The 13,639-nt window shown below is 46.7% G+C and overlaps 5 protein-coding genes across 5 annotated transcripts; 2 read left to right on the top strand and 3 right to left on the bottom strand.

Moving 5' to 3' along the window:
• Positions 1–2,543: 2,543 nt before the first annotated feature.
• Positions 2,544–3,074, top strand: N7481_001383 (C2H2-type zinc finger protein; the record flags this gene model as incomplete). Its single annotated transcript, XM_057260602.1, has 1 exon — positions 2,544–3,074. One exon carries the CDS (start codon positions 2,544–2,546, stop codon positions 3,072–3,074), a length of 531 nt encoding a protein of 176 aa, XP_057128434.1.
• Positions 3,075–5,190: 2,116 nt separating this feature from the next.
• Positions 5,191–5,906, top strand: N7481_001382 (uncharacterized protein; the record flags this gene model as incomplete). The annotated part of the gene is made up of 3 exons (XM_057260601.1): positions 5,191–5,277; positions 5,344–5,480; positions 5,534–5,906. Coding segments are annotated over 3 exons (597 nt in total), but the record flags the coding sequence as incomplete, so codon positions are not given.
• A 759-nt stretch (positions 5,907–6,665) lies between these two features.
• On the bottom strand, positions 6,666–7,126 carry N7481_001381 (uncharacterized protein; the record flags this gene model as incomplete). Its single annotated transcript, XM_057260600.1, has 2 exons — positions 6,666–6,830; positions 6,884–7,126. 2 exons carry the CDS (start codon positions 7,124–7,126, stop codon positions 6,666–6,668), a joined length of 408 nt encoding a protein of 135 aa, XP_057128432.1.
• A 2,877-nt stretch (positions 7,127–10,003) lies between these two features.
• On the bottom strand, positions 10,004–11,579 carry N7481_001380 (protein kinase; the record flags this gene model as incomplete). The annotated part of the gene is made up of 6 exons (XM_057260599.1): positions 10,004–10,209; positions 10,276–10,444; positions 10,509–10,627; positions 10,681–11,276; positions 11,329–11,471; positions 11,547–11,579. The coding sequence occupies 6 exons, from the start codon at positions 11,577–11,579 to the stop codon at positions 10,004–10,006; spliced, it is 1,266 nt and encodes a 421-aa protein (XP_057128431.1).
• Positions 11,580–13,306: 1,727 nt separating this feature from the next.
• N7481_001379 (uncharacterized protein) lies at positions 13,307–13,639 on the bottom strand (the record flags this gene model as incomplete). The annotated part of the gene is made up of 2 exons (XM_057260598.1): positions 13,307–13,415; positions 13,467–13,639. The coding sequence occupies 2 exons, from the start codon at positions 13,637–13,639 to the stop codon at positions 13,307–13,309; spliced, it is 282 nt and encodes a 93-aa protein (XP_057128430.1).

Raw genomic sequence — 13,639 nt, 5'->3', positions numbered from 1 at the left:
CCTAAGACTCTTGGATTTGTATCTATGTCTATGGGAAACTTACGTTGTGAAATCAGCAGACAGTACACCTAAATTCGAAATTGCCTTCCATCTTTTACACAGAGAAACTATCTGGATCTTAACGCTAGGACAATAATGGATCAGGCCATACTGCTTTGAGCGACGATGTGGATCCTAACTCCGGACTCCCTAGCCAGAATCGGAATGGCATGTCTTGACTAAGGGTTCTAGAACAAATTTCTATGTGTAAATCGTGGAAGGCAATTTCGAATCTACCTGTATCCGGCTTGAAGATGAGAGGCGCCAGATATGCGAGTTAAACGGATTGCTGGAAGAAGAAACTGATAGTCTCCTCCAGTGCTGCAACCGACAGGCAGTGGCGTTAGAGAGTCGAAAAAGCACTGTGAAGGCATTCCACGGGAATGTCCTGTCGGCCTTGCAAAACATCGACCTACCTTACTATCACATTCAGAGATCTTGATTCACGCATGGAGCCATACATACTTGTCCGTTTAAAAATATTTATTCTTTTCGATAGTCCAACTTCAGCTGGAACTTCCACGGAAATGTGATTTGCCATGTATGTGAAGCAAGGTGAAGTTATACGACCCCTCAATCGCTGTCTTGTGTTATTTTCTTAAATAGCTTCCATAACCTCAATTCTCAGCCACCTATGAGCTACCTATATTTAGTACTAATGAGATTTCTTATCAATGTATGGTTTCTTTTTTCATAAAGCTGCGTCTTCCGTCGGCAAACATGAATAGCATGATTTTCTTCTTACAGCTCAAACATATGCTTAAGGCGATCCTTGCAACTTTTATCGACTTGACCGCCCATCCTATATTTTTGGCTATCTCCAGATGTGATCAGTTACTTTATGATATACTGTGACGTGTGAGGTCGAATGGATCCGACTTTGAATATCGAGAGGCGAAACATAAAATTGGATAAACACCACAATTTACTTGACTATCTAGCAGGTACAGTGGAAGATAAATTGACCAGGATTCTATCACTGACCTCGCTCGCAACTCATCAGCCCTGCCACTTCGCCTTCCGAGCACTGCTCCCAATCATTGAGAATGCTGATCAATCGCCCCCGAGATGCCTCCAAAACTTGATTTAGGTGATCAAACTGAGAAAGCTGCTCGCCATGATGAGCCAGAAGCAGCCCCTTTTCATTTTCCAATCGTGTATTCTCCCCTTTCAACTCCTGGTTGGTTTGTACGAGCCTCTCAATGCCAGTATGTTTCGACATGCATGAATCCCAAAGTCGTCGGTAGAGTCCCAAGATTCGAGCTGCTTGAAAGGCGAGCTTTGGATCATCCCGTTCAAGCTCTGCAAGAAGCTGTAGTATCGGCTGGAAGGGTTCTGCTGCTGAAGTTTGTTCATTGTCGGCTGGCCGCTGGAAGACCGGCTGCGTTGATTAGCATCGTGCATGACATTAGAGGTTAAAATAATCCTTACCTGAGTAGGAATTCCTTCAGCTGTCAATTCCGGGTTCAGTCACTCATCTGGGCCTGCATTTGAATCGGAATCGGTCTTTCCATCCGCTTGTATGTCGTGGCACACAGTAAAAGGATACATTTCTATGTTCAAAGTAATGTATTCAAGAATTTGGATATACGTAGTATGGATAGCTTAAGCTCCATTTCATCTAATTTATAGCCACAAAGACCGATAAAGCCAGCAGTCGGTTCTCCATAATGCTCAACACTTGATGATGTTGTTATCACCAAGCTTTTATTAGCAAGGAATATGTGGTCAACAAATAACACAGTTTGAAAGAAGTGGAGCAACGTTAACTTGGTAATTACTGACAAACATGAAGAAATTCGTGCAAGAGAAAAGTTTAAAAGTGACACAGTCGGAATAAGCTTTGGTTGTCTCGGCCTGGAATCATCACCGACACTTCAGCCGTTGAAACAGTGATAAATGAGATGTTGCTCAAACATATTTTTGCTATACTTGTAAATTGAACCAACTGGACGTTGTCAAAAATCTTCCAGGAAAGAAAGAGGAAAATGTCCCTACTTCCGCCGATTTGCATATCGACGTTTTCTTTTGTATATCTGCTCGCCGTTTGTATCAAGCTACTGGCGGCCTCAGTCTATCACACACTCAGAATTTTGCCGCCCAAACCTCTCCCGTCGCAGATTGGCGTTTGGATTATGCAATCGCCACTGTCGTATTTCGCTTTCTTCTACTCTGTACAAAGCAGCCAACAGTCACAACGCGATACCCCTTGCGTGCAATTCCCGAACGATTGTTTCCAAATGAATTCGCATTCTTTGAGTCAAAGATCAATCATGAACGAGTCGAACGACCAATGGCCCTTGATTCCCGAAAATTGCTTCATAACACGTCCTATCTGTGTGGCCTTTCCACAACCGTCGCTTGGGATGTTTAATTCAGGAGATACCATGCGGTAGATTCATCGGAATGATCTCTTCGGTTGCGGCTTTCAACGACCAGGACACGTTTCCGATCCTGGCTTCATCCATTACGAGCCGATCCCTGTCATTTACTGGCTTGAAAATATGCCACATTCGTATCCTTTCAGTCCATCGGAGCCATTCTCCAAGCCTCATACCTTTGAGGCAAAGGTGGCCCCTGCCTGCAACCCCTGTTCTATGCGACTTGGCAGCAATGAAGTGCTTACAACGAGCCCAGTTTCTCTAGGGCCTACAAACGCCGCATCTCTTTCTTCCTCTCAGGTACCTCCGGACTGGAGCTTCCGGAAATTGCCACACAAAATACCCCAGCGGCAGTTCGAATGCACATACCCGGGCTGTGACCGCCAATTCAGGCGCCGAAAAGCCCTCGAGAGACATCTGATATGCCACTCAGATGAAAGGCCGTACGTATGCTGGGTGCCAGAGTGTCATCGCAGCTTCAAACGCTCGGATAATCTGAAGGCTCACTACCTGACACATACGAAAATGGGCGGTCGCAACCGCTATGTGGCAACCCTTGACAATACGAGTCCTGCCTACAGCCCTAAGTTTCGCGGTCGATTGACATTGGAGGGCTGGCCAGCTTTCGAATATCGAGAAGATCCAAATCTTTAACCTAGAAGATGATGTTTATGTTCCGCAATGACCACCCCTTCCATTTCATGGCTTGCGTCTGAGGTCCCGGCCGCCTTAAAGTATGAAATATTTCCCCCAAGATGTGAGATAAATTTGCTTTTGCCTCCAAAAGGATTTTCCTCGCCTGCCGCCGGTTGCAAATAAATAATTTATAGCCAGATTTTAATGAAATTTGCGTGTGATGCATGCAGTTAATATTGATATACTAGCCATGCTATCAATTCAGCGGTTTCTAGAACCATTCTCTGGAACCATAAACCCCAAAAGAGGTTGCCCATCCCGATAAATATAGTGGCAATGAATAAATGATCGACCTATTGCCCGGGAATTATAGTAAAAGCAGACAACAGCATTAGATTAGACACCAATCAACTAGTTTGTGTTTTGAAACTCTGGCTCCCTTTTGTCAGATCCATTGGGTTGAATATTCGTGTTATCTCAATAGGTGCAGGACTCTCATATAAACTTCAGGCATACAACGAATTTTTATTTTATTTTATTCCATTCCATTTCATTTCATTTTTGTGCTAAAAAGGTAGACTGCTTGTAAATTATGAATTTGAAACCTGGGCAGCGAGGTGCAAGAAAAGATCCGTGCTGGGCTTAGGGCTCCATAGTCAAATGGTAGACTTAGTTGATAGAACAGAAGCAGCATAGCCTAGCAAAAGCTTGAAAATCAAGCAAACTTTTGTGTTCAGCAATCTGTCGTGTTCGAAGAGCTGTTCGGGCCCGAGGAAGTAGTCGGGGCCGCCGATGGTGCTGTCACTGACACATGGATGGTTGTGGTAGACGAAGAAGTCAGTTGGGATTCAATGCCTTTCGTCGAAGACCTTGATTTATTGCTGGCGGTGCACAAGCTTCCCTTAAGCAGGGCCTCCGCGACCTTGCAACTTGCTGCATCCCCTTCTTCATTATGGAAGTTGATCAAGCCGCTTCGATGTACCTCAACTCATGCGGTATTCTGATCAGAGCGACATAGCATGGCTTTAAACGACGACGAATTGGAGTGTGTGCCTTTGATTTCTGGGTTGAGGTCTCAAAGATGTCAGAAATATTGTTCTTTTGTCAATAGATTGCATTGCTTACGGGAACATGATATGCCATCAAGAGGCGCAAACGGCTCCGAGATCCCGGTGCAGTCGAAGTTCTCCGTGGAATACACGAAACATTGATTATTATGGTCAATGATCTGAAGCGTTCCGCCAAAGACCGCCGAGATGAGTGTAGAAAAAATAAGCAAACGATGCATTTCTCTTTCGCTTCTGAAGATGGGGGTTTTCATCAAAACAGGATTTGTCTTGCCCTTTAAACCAGGCATTTTGCGACGCGCGCAAAGCTACTTATACTTCCGTTTCGAACTAGGCTACAGGAATTTTTGGACATACTCCATTTCAATATGTTATACATAGTCATCAAAATCTTGACTTGGCCAAAGAACTCATACCGAATGTATCTGTAAAGACTTGTTTGTGATGAGTTGTCGTGGAATTAAATGGGAATCTGTTTACTTTCCAATAGCTAACAGGCCGCAAGATTTTGTTGCTCCCATCAAATTAATACAATAATGTTGGCTACCAACCTGAAGAGACAATCATTGGTAGAAGTTGTATGCGTCCTTTGACTGCGGTGGTATCGCTCCGTTTACAATTTTGCGGCCGCTCAAGGGGTGCCCAAGTTACCAGATTGAACCCCGAGAATCTTAAGAAACCTATCAAAGGACCTCTGAAAGAAACAAAGGACTCGCAGACCCCAAAAACGGTTCTACCAATTATAACAGCTTTTAATCACTGGTCGTTTGAGGTCACTCAACAGGATCTTCCCAGGTAACCACAAACGTTTTCCACAATACCGTACTGATAAATTCCGGCTTTCTCGTCTATCAAGAGAAGTCTTTAGGGATTCGCGGGGCTCCTGCTGAAAAAATCAAGATTTTTCAGTCATAATACAATAGTCCGTCATCCCAGCTATCTGCAGTATATCAAGCCTCTGATTTGACAGATTGAGTGTCCGAACTTGAAACAGTCTTCCTTCGAAGCTTGAGACGGCCAAATTCTGAGTGGATATGTTACTCTCTTACTGCATTTTCTTTTTAGGTGCAGCTACAATAATTCTCGGACAAACAGTCAGCCTCCTATTGCCCGGATTTCAAGGGCGTGAATTGGAAGCGAGCATATTATCAACCGTATGTGAGGAAATGGCGAGACATTGGAATTCAAGACTCTGATTTAACTTCTTTACTATATTCTAGGATAATGAAACGACAACATTCCTTGTGACTTGCCCTCAAACCGTGGCTGCATCTGACTGCGGCGTTTCCGAAGCAGGAATGACGGCTATCATTAAGAAGGACTCCGTAGAGCTGGTGGATGTCAACAAAAAGAATAGGTTGGTACCCCGTATGCACCCAAAGTACTTTTGATACTAATGGATCATTGCAGCACCGCGTCCCTGTCGTGTCATATTACCGGAACAACGTACGCATCCTGCTATGCTACCAACAAGATTTCGGTTCACGCCACACTAGCCCCAAAAGACCTCAACTGGATGGCAATACCAGTTATGACCACAATATCAAATTCACCGGGCGCACTAAGCGCCTCAATCTCCACCCAGAAAGTTCTGGCCACGTCTCCTATGAAGCCGCAATCAGGCATAGAAACGGCTGCTACACCGGCGGCTGAGAGCCAAGGAGCATTTAGGTTCAAGACCCCATGGGGTTTATGCGGCATAGTGGGTTCGATTATGGCTGGGCTTTTGGGGTACATTTTGCTTTTTTCTTTGCTGGGCTGGCAGGCTCAATCCTTTCACTGACCAAAGTCTGGTAATTGACTGGTAGAATTGGTTTGAAAGATCCCTGTACCTCGGTTTCCTGTGTTGGTGCCAATCCATATAAATCATGCCACCTCAAAAAGAACCGAGTCTTTGTTATAAAGAACGAACTGTCTCACATAAAGATACTCAGATGATCACGAAGACACAATACGCTACTGTGTCTAGTGAGGGCCATTTCCTGTCCAACAGAATTCACCTTTTTCTGCGTAAGGATGCAGAAAGATAAGGTTTCAGAATACTTTCGGAGACGTCCTTGATTCAAAAATTTCTTAGTTGTGTGACAGAGCCAGACAGGCGGATATCCAAGTTCATAATCATGGACCGGACGTAAATATTTTCCTCCAATATGGCTTTTCCGGGACTCGCAACACTTGTGCACGTACGAATTTCGTATAAGCAATATTTTGAAATGGGCTCGATGGGCTTTAAAGTCCCTGGACAGAACTGCTGCGGTATTCTGGTTGTTATCGCCACCCTACAGATGATAGACTCTAGAAGATGGATTCCTTTCAAAGAATTTGAGCTCCGAAGCAAATACAGCTGATCTTTGAATTCTTCAGCGAGGCACTTTATCCATTGGTACTGTATTCTGCTCAGAAGAAAACGCGAGACAGACCGACTTGCCATCCACTGAGATGAAACTGACTTCAATCTGGGTGTTCGGCTCGGTATTGCATAGAGAAGTAGAGATGAAGAATTGATATCGAAAAGTGGCAAAGAAACCAAAGCTTTCTCGTCTTAGATACACGACCTGGGCGAAAAAGACACATCCTCGCTCACATCATGCTCAAGCGGTATCTCCTGCTCCCATGATTGCCACAATACCAAATACTGTATCGTTGAAATCCCATCTTCGGAGATCAACCGAGAGGCAATGGCGCTAATCGGTATCTTTTTGCCGACCTAGTTGCTGCAGTTAGCTCGACAGTCCAAAGTAATCCCATGGACACACTTACGGTGCTCGATGTCTCGTGACCATCCATGGCGTGGTGGATGCAGGGGAGACTAGATCCTAGCGACTCTTCGTCTGAATACGTGGCATCATCGCTCTCTGATGCCACAAACCTGCGATCTTCGCTTGTTTCCGAAAGGTCTTCCTCTGTAGTGGAATCGTCGTCCGTATCTTCAATACTGAGGTCTCCGTAATTGGATAGAACCTCGAAAAGCTCGTTGTCACTTTCTTCTATTTTTCCTGACATTTGATTAATGACGTGGCGCAAGTCACTGGAATTTTTAAGCAGGGCAGAGATCATCTCAATTTATAGAAGCATGGGCGTGCGACAGTATTCGGTAGCTTGGGGTTGAAGATATGTGATGACGGGTGAGGCACATATTGCAAAGTTCTAAGAATAAGTAAACATTATTCGCATTGGCCTGCTTCGTGCACGCGTTCAAGTTGGAAATTCTGCGATGTGTTGGCAGGGACCATCACTGGGCATTGAGATGGTTGACTCACGGAAGCGCTGACCCCACCAGAAGCCCCTGGTTGGCCCAGATAAAGCGTGACAAATCATTTGCCTCGTCAACGTTGGTGACACAGGTGAAACGAGTGCCACCGCGGTCAGTCTGCAGAGTCGGCCAGAAACAGCGTGTCGTGGACTCATCTCAACAGGATGATTTGAACTTACTTGATGCACTCCCCAATTCTGGAACGATGTTAATGCTTGTTGACAACTTGGGTGTCACTGTTGCGTAATGTTGATCGACGATGCGGAATCGTCGCAAGGCCACGACTGAAGACATCCGTATATGATCAAAGGCCTTATATCATCCTTGAAGCCAGGCGGCGATGGCCAGATCTGTGGCAAGGCCCAGGATGATACATATGTCTCAGGTGGAAGGGATGTCGCAATCAGCCGCACGATTGGTGGTGATTGATCATCGTTCTCCCATCAAGACCCTTTGCTTGATTCTATCTTGATATCATGACGTTGGTTACCGTTTTTCAGCTGGCCATGAATTACTGCACTAGACTGTGCGCTAGAGTCACTGACGAGCGGAATAAAAAAAGTCGACAAAGAGCCTAGATTCTCAGGGATACCTCCACTGCAAAAGGATGGCTGACCGCATAGATATTGACTCCAGCGACGAAAGCTGTCAAATGACTGACGCGAATCAGCAGCTTGAACGCGAACTCCTTCAGTGCCAGCAAAGATCATCTCCAGCTGCTTCGCATTCGCGGCGTATTGTCTCGATCGGGGTTTCGCCTCATTACGTGAGTCACTGGACCTCTGCCGATGCCTTTCAGGAATTATATCAGAATTGGTAAGTTGTGTATTTTTCGTCTCGTCGGATCATGACGCTAAATCAGAAAACAGGAAGGACGCCATCTTGGAACGGTTCCAGATCGATCGAATGGCCTTCCGGCCATACTTCGTCGACGCCTACGATCACTATGCCGTCTTGGTACCAGACCCCGCGGACCCCGAGGGCCGCCGATCCCTGGGATTCATCAAGTATGACAAAAAGTCCAGTCGGGTCACTTTGGCGAACGCCTGCCTGCAATTGCCCTTCGAGGCTGTCGAGTTGGGCTTCACTACCAAGGGCGACCAGAACCAACTGGCGGGTTCCCACGGCGACGGACTCAAGCTGGCAGCCGTGGCTCTGTCCCGGGATGGGTATAGGTTGCAAGTGGCGGCCAGCTGGTGTTCCTGGAATTTCTATTTGCGGGAGCCATGCAAGTCTCGCCTCCATTGTACCATCACCCCATCGCGCCAATCTGGGTCCACCCGGACGGACTGGGCCGAAGATTTTGCTGGACTGCGCTTCCACCCCGGGCGCGATGTTGCCGTGCTCATCGGCCCCGGACGCACCACCCAGGGTCGGCCGGTGGCACCTGAAGAAGTTCTTGAGTGGCTGCAAATATCTCTGGATATTCGTGGCATCTCCTACCCGTCCTCGGTTGTCGAGACAAGCCACGGGGACCTGCTTTTTGACCAAAATCTCCTTGGTAGGATTTATGCCCACGGTGTGCTAATATCTGGAACAAGCTCGATTTACCCGTTCAAACTTGGTTATAACTTTACAAAGGGGAAATTCAATCGCGATCGGCGATGGCTAATGGACCGGCATGGACTGGCAGAGCGAGTGTGCCGGATCTGGGAGTCCGCACTTCAAACGCACGAGAACGTCCTCGTCCTTCTTCCGATATACGTGAGCCTCCTCCGAAAGACACCAGCGCTGATGGACGTTAGTCTGGCTGCTGATTTGCTCTTACCCTCGACGATATCCCGCATCTGGACGTATCTGCTACACGAGTCCAAGGGCAAGGACTTTTTCTATTGCGAAACATCCGGAGCTCAGGTTTGTCGGAAGTCAAATATACGTATCACTTGTCACAGGCTAACGCAAATCTAGGATGTCAAGATGATACGAGAAACCATTGGAAAAAGGCCGATGAGGCTGTCGCGAGAATTGTGGCGCTTACTGCGATCGACTACACCTATCCGCAGCGCCGCAGAAGAGCTTTCGAAGCTATTCCAGAATGCGGAGATCTGTAGTCCCCCGGACACCACCTTCTTTAGAACTGTGCGGAAGGCCCTGAGGGCATGCTTTGCCCTGCTGGATTCGATGCAGGGAATTCAAGTGGTTTATGTGAAAGGGCTCGAAAGCAGGGCGGATGTTGTGTACAATCACCAGCAAAGCACACTGAAGGTCCACCACCGATGGTTGGACTTTAATGGTATACATCAGCGAACGCCGTGCCGGAACTGGATTCTTCCCAGTGCGAAAAAGGAAAGTGGAAAGCACGAGCCCTTATTTTGCGGCCACATCGTAGAAGAACTCATATCCCTTCCCATCTCTTCGGTGTTTGGAGCCTCTAGGACCCCTCGAACCACCGAGATGAGGTATATGCGCATATCCGACGTCTACTCCGGTACATGCCACACCAGATAACTTTGACGCCCTAGGAGGGCGGCTTGATGGTCACTTGGGAAGATAATGAGACAAAGGGAAAGAGGGAATTTCCTCTGGTAGTTGCAGGGGTCCATTTCTAGGGTTGCAGAAGATTTATCATAAAAGGTGGTATTGAGATAACAATAAATCTTTTCACTCCAATTGGAAGTTGGAAGTAGTTACATTTTAAACCATTCATGCTGCAGCAGCTCTGCGGCCGACTTTCGATGTGCCGGGTCAATTGTAAGCATACCTCGAAGGAAATCGATGAATATGGGAGTTTCAGCGTCGGACATGTCGTTGGGTTTGAGGAAAGGCCGCTCAGTGCCATCTATAAGCCTTTCAAGACTCGTCGGTTTTAGATCTGAAATTCGAAGGAGGCCGCCTGTATAAAATTAGCAAGATGGAGAAAATATGACGTTAGCACTTCCTTCTTCAAAGGAGGGCATACCACTCGTGTTAAAGAACTCCGCAGACCTGTTTCCTTTTCGAAGAAGCTCAGGCGGGAAATTACCAAGTATTTCGATTGTCCTTGCAAGCCGGTCATCATCAACCGTCCACGAACCGTATTTTGACGCCGCTCCAGAGAAAGGCACTATCCCCTGAACAAACTCAACAACCTATTGAAAATTAGTGATATAAGACAACCTTGTCATATTTTGAGCAGGTAGGTTGAATACCTACAAGGCAACCGAGGCTCCAGATATCAATACTAGCATCCCAATGCGCACCGATTGTGACTTCTGGTGCTCGTAAAGCTGGAGATTGGACTACATCCGACAGGTGGTTGTCTGACCAAGAAGCTACAATCAGTGTAAGTGTCATCCGAAGAAACGACTAGACGCGCGGTACGTACCAACACCAAAGTCAACTATTCTGATGCGCGGTTCAAGCATTTCCGAGATGAGCGGTGTCCTGATGACCTCTCGGAGTGGCTTGGTGACACCACGTTCATGACTGACCCGTGCAGGGATTTCTGATAGATATTTTTCAATAGTTTCTTCTGGAGTTTCCAGCTCGAGTAGTATATTCGTGGGTTTTAGATCTATGTGTCGACCGTAATTAGCACTATTATAGTGAGTAAGAGGCGATTCGCAACGCATAGCAATACCGGTATGAATGATTCCACACTCCCTATGGAGGAAATCCAACCCTAGTAAAAGCTGACGCGCTATTATTTTTACTGCCTTAAGAGGCAATCTCCCATCTTCGTATTTTGCGGTTTGAAAATCCAAGTGGTGACCCAACACATCGAACACGAAGCATACATGTTGTCCGTTTGGCCCTTCGTGTTTGAATTGATCCAGAAGGGGTAACACGTGGTGTCGGCCTCCATGGTCGCTTTTCCTGGAAATATCGGATAGCCTCGAGAGGATTTCTCGCTCGAATATGTCATGCGATCCTCCGTAGCAGTCGGCTCTTAGGATTTTGAGCGCCACATACTTCTGAGCCCTTCGTTACTCGATAAGCTACACGTTTGACAAATGTGGAGAACTACACTCACTTGGAATCCCTAGCTAACCAGACGGTAGAATACTGCCCGTAGCCTAGCTTCCTCATCACTTTGTATGTGCCAGAGTTGAAAGTGTCTCCAAGCGATACGGGATGGAAGCCTCCGGTAGAATAAAAGTCTGCCTCTTCTGTTGTCTGGTGTGGATTGGGAGATATGGATGTTTGAGAAACAGGTTTGAAGAATTTTGCGAGCCAAGTTCGAGAATTTACCCGAGCCAAAGCTTTCTTGAAAGCAGTCGTCATCTTGAAATTTCTTGTGCAGAATTTGTGGCATGAACTTTTTTGATCCGCCTGTCAGACGAAATATAAATGATCTGGGGGGGATCGCGAGCGCTTATAAGTTCCTAGACGCGTCAGTCACGTGATATTTGCCAAGATATTTACATAATATGTGCCAGGCATTAGTTAGTTAACTATTCGTAGCACTGCCACCCCATCCGCCTGCGACGGCAGACACCTCTACGTGGTGCTGGGGACCAGCCCTTTCGCAGTTGTTCGTGTCTTTCTGCCAGGGGAAGTCAAATTCTGTCCAAGAAGAGGGACGGAGGTGAAAGGCAGGTGTTGTGGTTGAACCTCACCCCCTCAACCCGCACCCCTTTTTCCCCATCGGTTCTCAACACTCACAACGGCTGGCGGAAGCAAGGAATAACTAAGGGCTGTCTCCACCTTACCGCGCTATCTCATGGTAGAAGCAGCTGGTTATGAGTCGAGAGACGTTTGCCAATGTGACACAGTTTTTACGGACTACCCGGGTCGTTCTTGTATTCTGTGCCGTGAACACTACCGCCTGAGAGCAATACTGTAGGAATATTGTCGTCTGGGAATACTCTCGTCTTACAGGATCTACGAATGTCGTGTACATACTGAACGTTGCAGCGCACACAAGCTAGGAGGCTACATACAGCACAAGGTCGTGAAAAGCCTGAGAAATACATCAATCAATCAACCAAATCCATCCGCCTGTATGACGCAGTGGTCAAGCGTTACCCAGAGTGTCTTTACTAGTTCTCGAAATCCATGAGAGGGTGGGTGTTCCAACTCTGGCGCATAGGATTGGACTACGTAGAGAGCTCGTGGGTCATAATTCCACAGCAGGCGTCGATCATGGGGCATCCAAGGGAATGGAAAGAAACAAGACCAGGCAGTCGCTGACATGCCGTGCCGCCTGGTGACCATTATTTTGACGTTAGGGGATGATGCACAGGGAGAATGTCACAGGATTCAGTCCCGCCTCGGCTAATTTATAGGATCAAATATCAGATAATACTTGCTAGAGGGCTACATGCAGCTGCCAAAAGCTCCAGAAATTAATCAATCAATCAAACCACCCACCCCATCCACTCCCGTGTGTGAGATCGGAGCGCTATGGGTAGGTACTTTACTAGTTACTAGTGAAGCGTACCAGCGCGTGTAATTTAAGCTGCTGGGTGTCTTACATAGCACGAAGATCTAAGATCCAAATCAAATGTGTAATGCAATGAGTAAAATGGGTAAGGCCGATCTTCTCGTGAGAGACCGCGCTGGGTTCCCCGTTTACGGCTAGATAAGAGCTCATCTCCACGGTCGTATCCATGAGACTGGATGTCTCTGTTCATCAAGAATATCTTTGTGTTTATCAAGCGTATTGCGCATAAGCCTTCTCGGAAGGTTATTAATTTGCTACTCTCTGTGTTGTTTAAGCCGCAGCCATACGTCGAACCAAACCATAGGGAACTTCATTAAGTTCATTTTTACTACTGATCACTCTCACAGACTCAGTAATATAGTTGTAAGACAGGCTGTGTCCGCCTCCTTTTGGCTAAATCGGTATGTATTATTCAATAAAACCAACAGATATGAACATGAGACGTATTCCAGTTGCACAGAACCAACCCCTCCCCCACAATGAAAGCGGTTTACGCATCACAGCATCATCGTGCGAATAAAGCAACACAGCGTGCTTTCCAACCGCACATTGAAGCCAACGTACGTCAATAGACATGTCTCTTTGTCACAAATTCACCATTTTCTTTGATCATCTCGACAGTCCAGTGCTCTCCTTTGGGGTCTGGGTTCCTGGGATCATTATGCTTCGCTCCCCTTTATTGGTAAGCAAGCCGCCTTTTGACTCATATGTAGCTAAGCACTCACTTGACAATCGCTTCAGAGACCCCTCGTTTCTCCATGTTGTCTTTGTTGGCCTCATAAAACTTCTTGATGGCCGTCTCGGCTTCTCTGCGTTTCTCAGGACTATTCTTATAGATATCTTCCCTGAACCATCTGATGGCCTTGAGGGGATAGCCGAGAATGGCAGTTCGAAACAT

The sequence above is a fragment of the Penicillium waksmanii genome, assembly GCF_028829765.1.
Source record: "Penicillium waksmanii strain IBT 27052 chromosome Unknown utg000001l:1.0-4852451.0:1.0-4856178.0, whole genome shotgun sequence".
Classification (NCBI taxonomy): Eukaryota; Fungi; Ascomycota; class Eurotiomycetes; order Eurotiales; family Aspergillaceae; genus Penicillium; species Penicillium waksmanii.
Note: the sequence above shows the minus strand (reverse complement) of the source record. Positions and strands in the feature narration are given on the sequence as shown.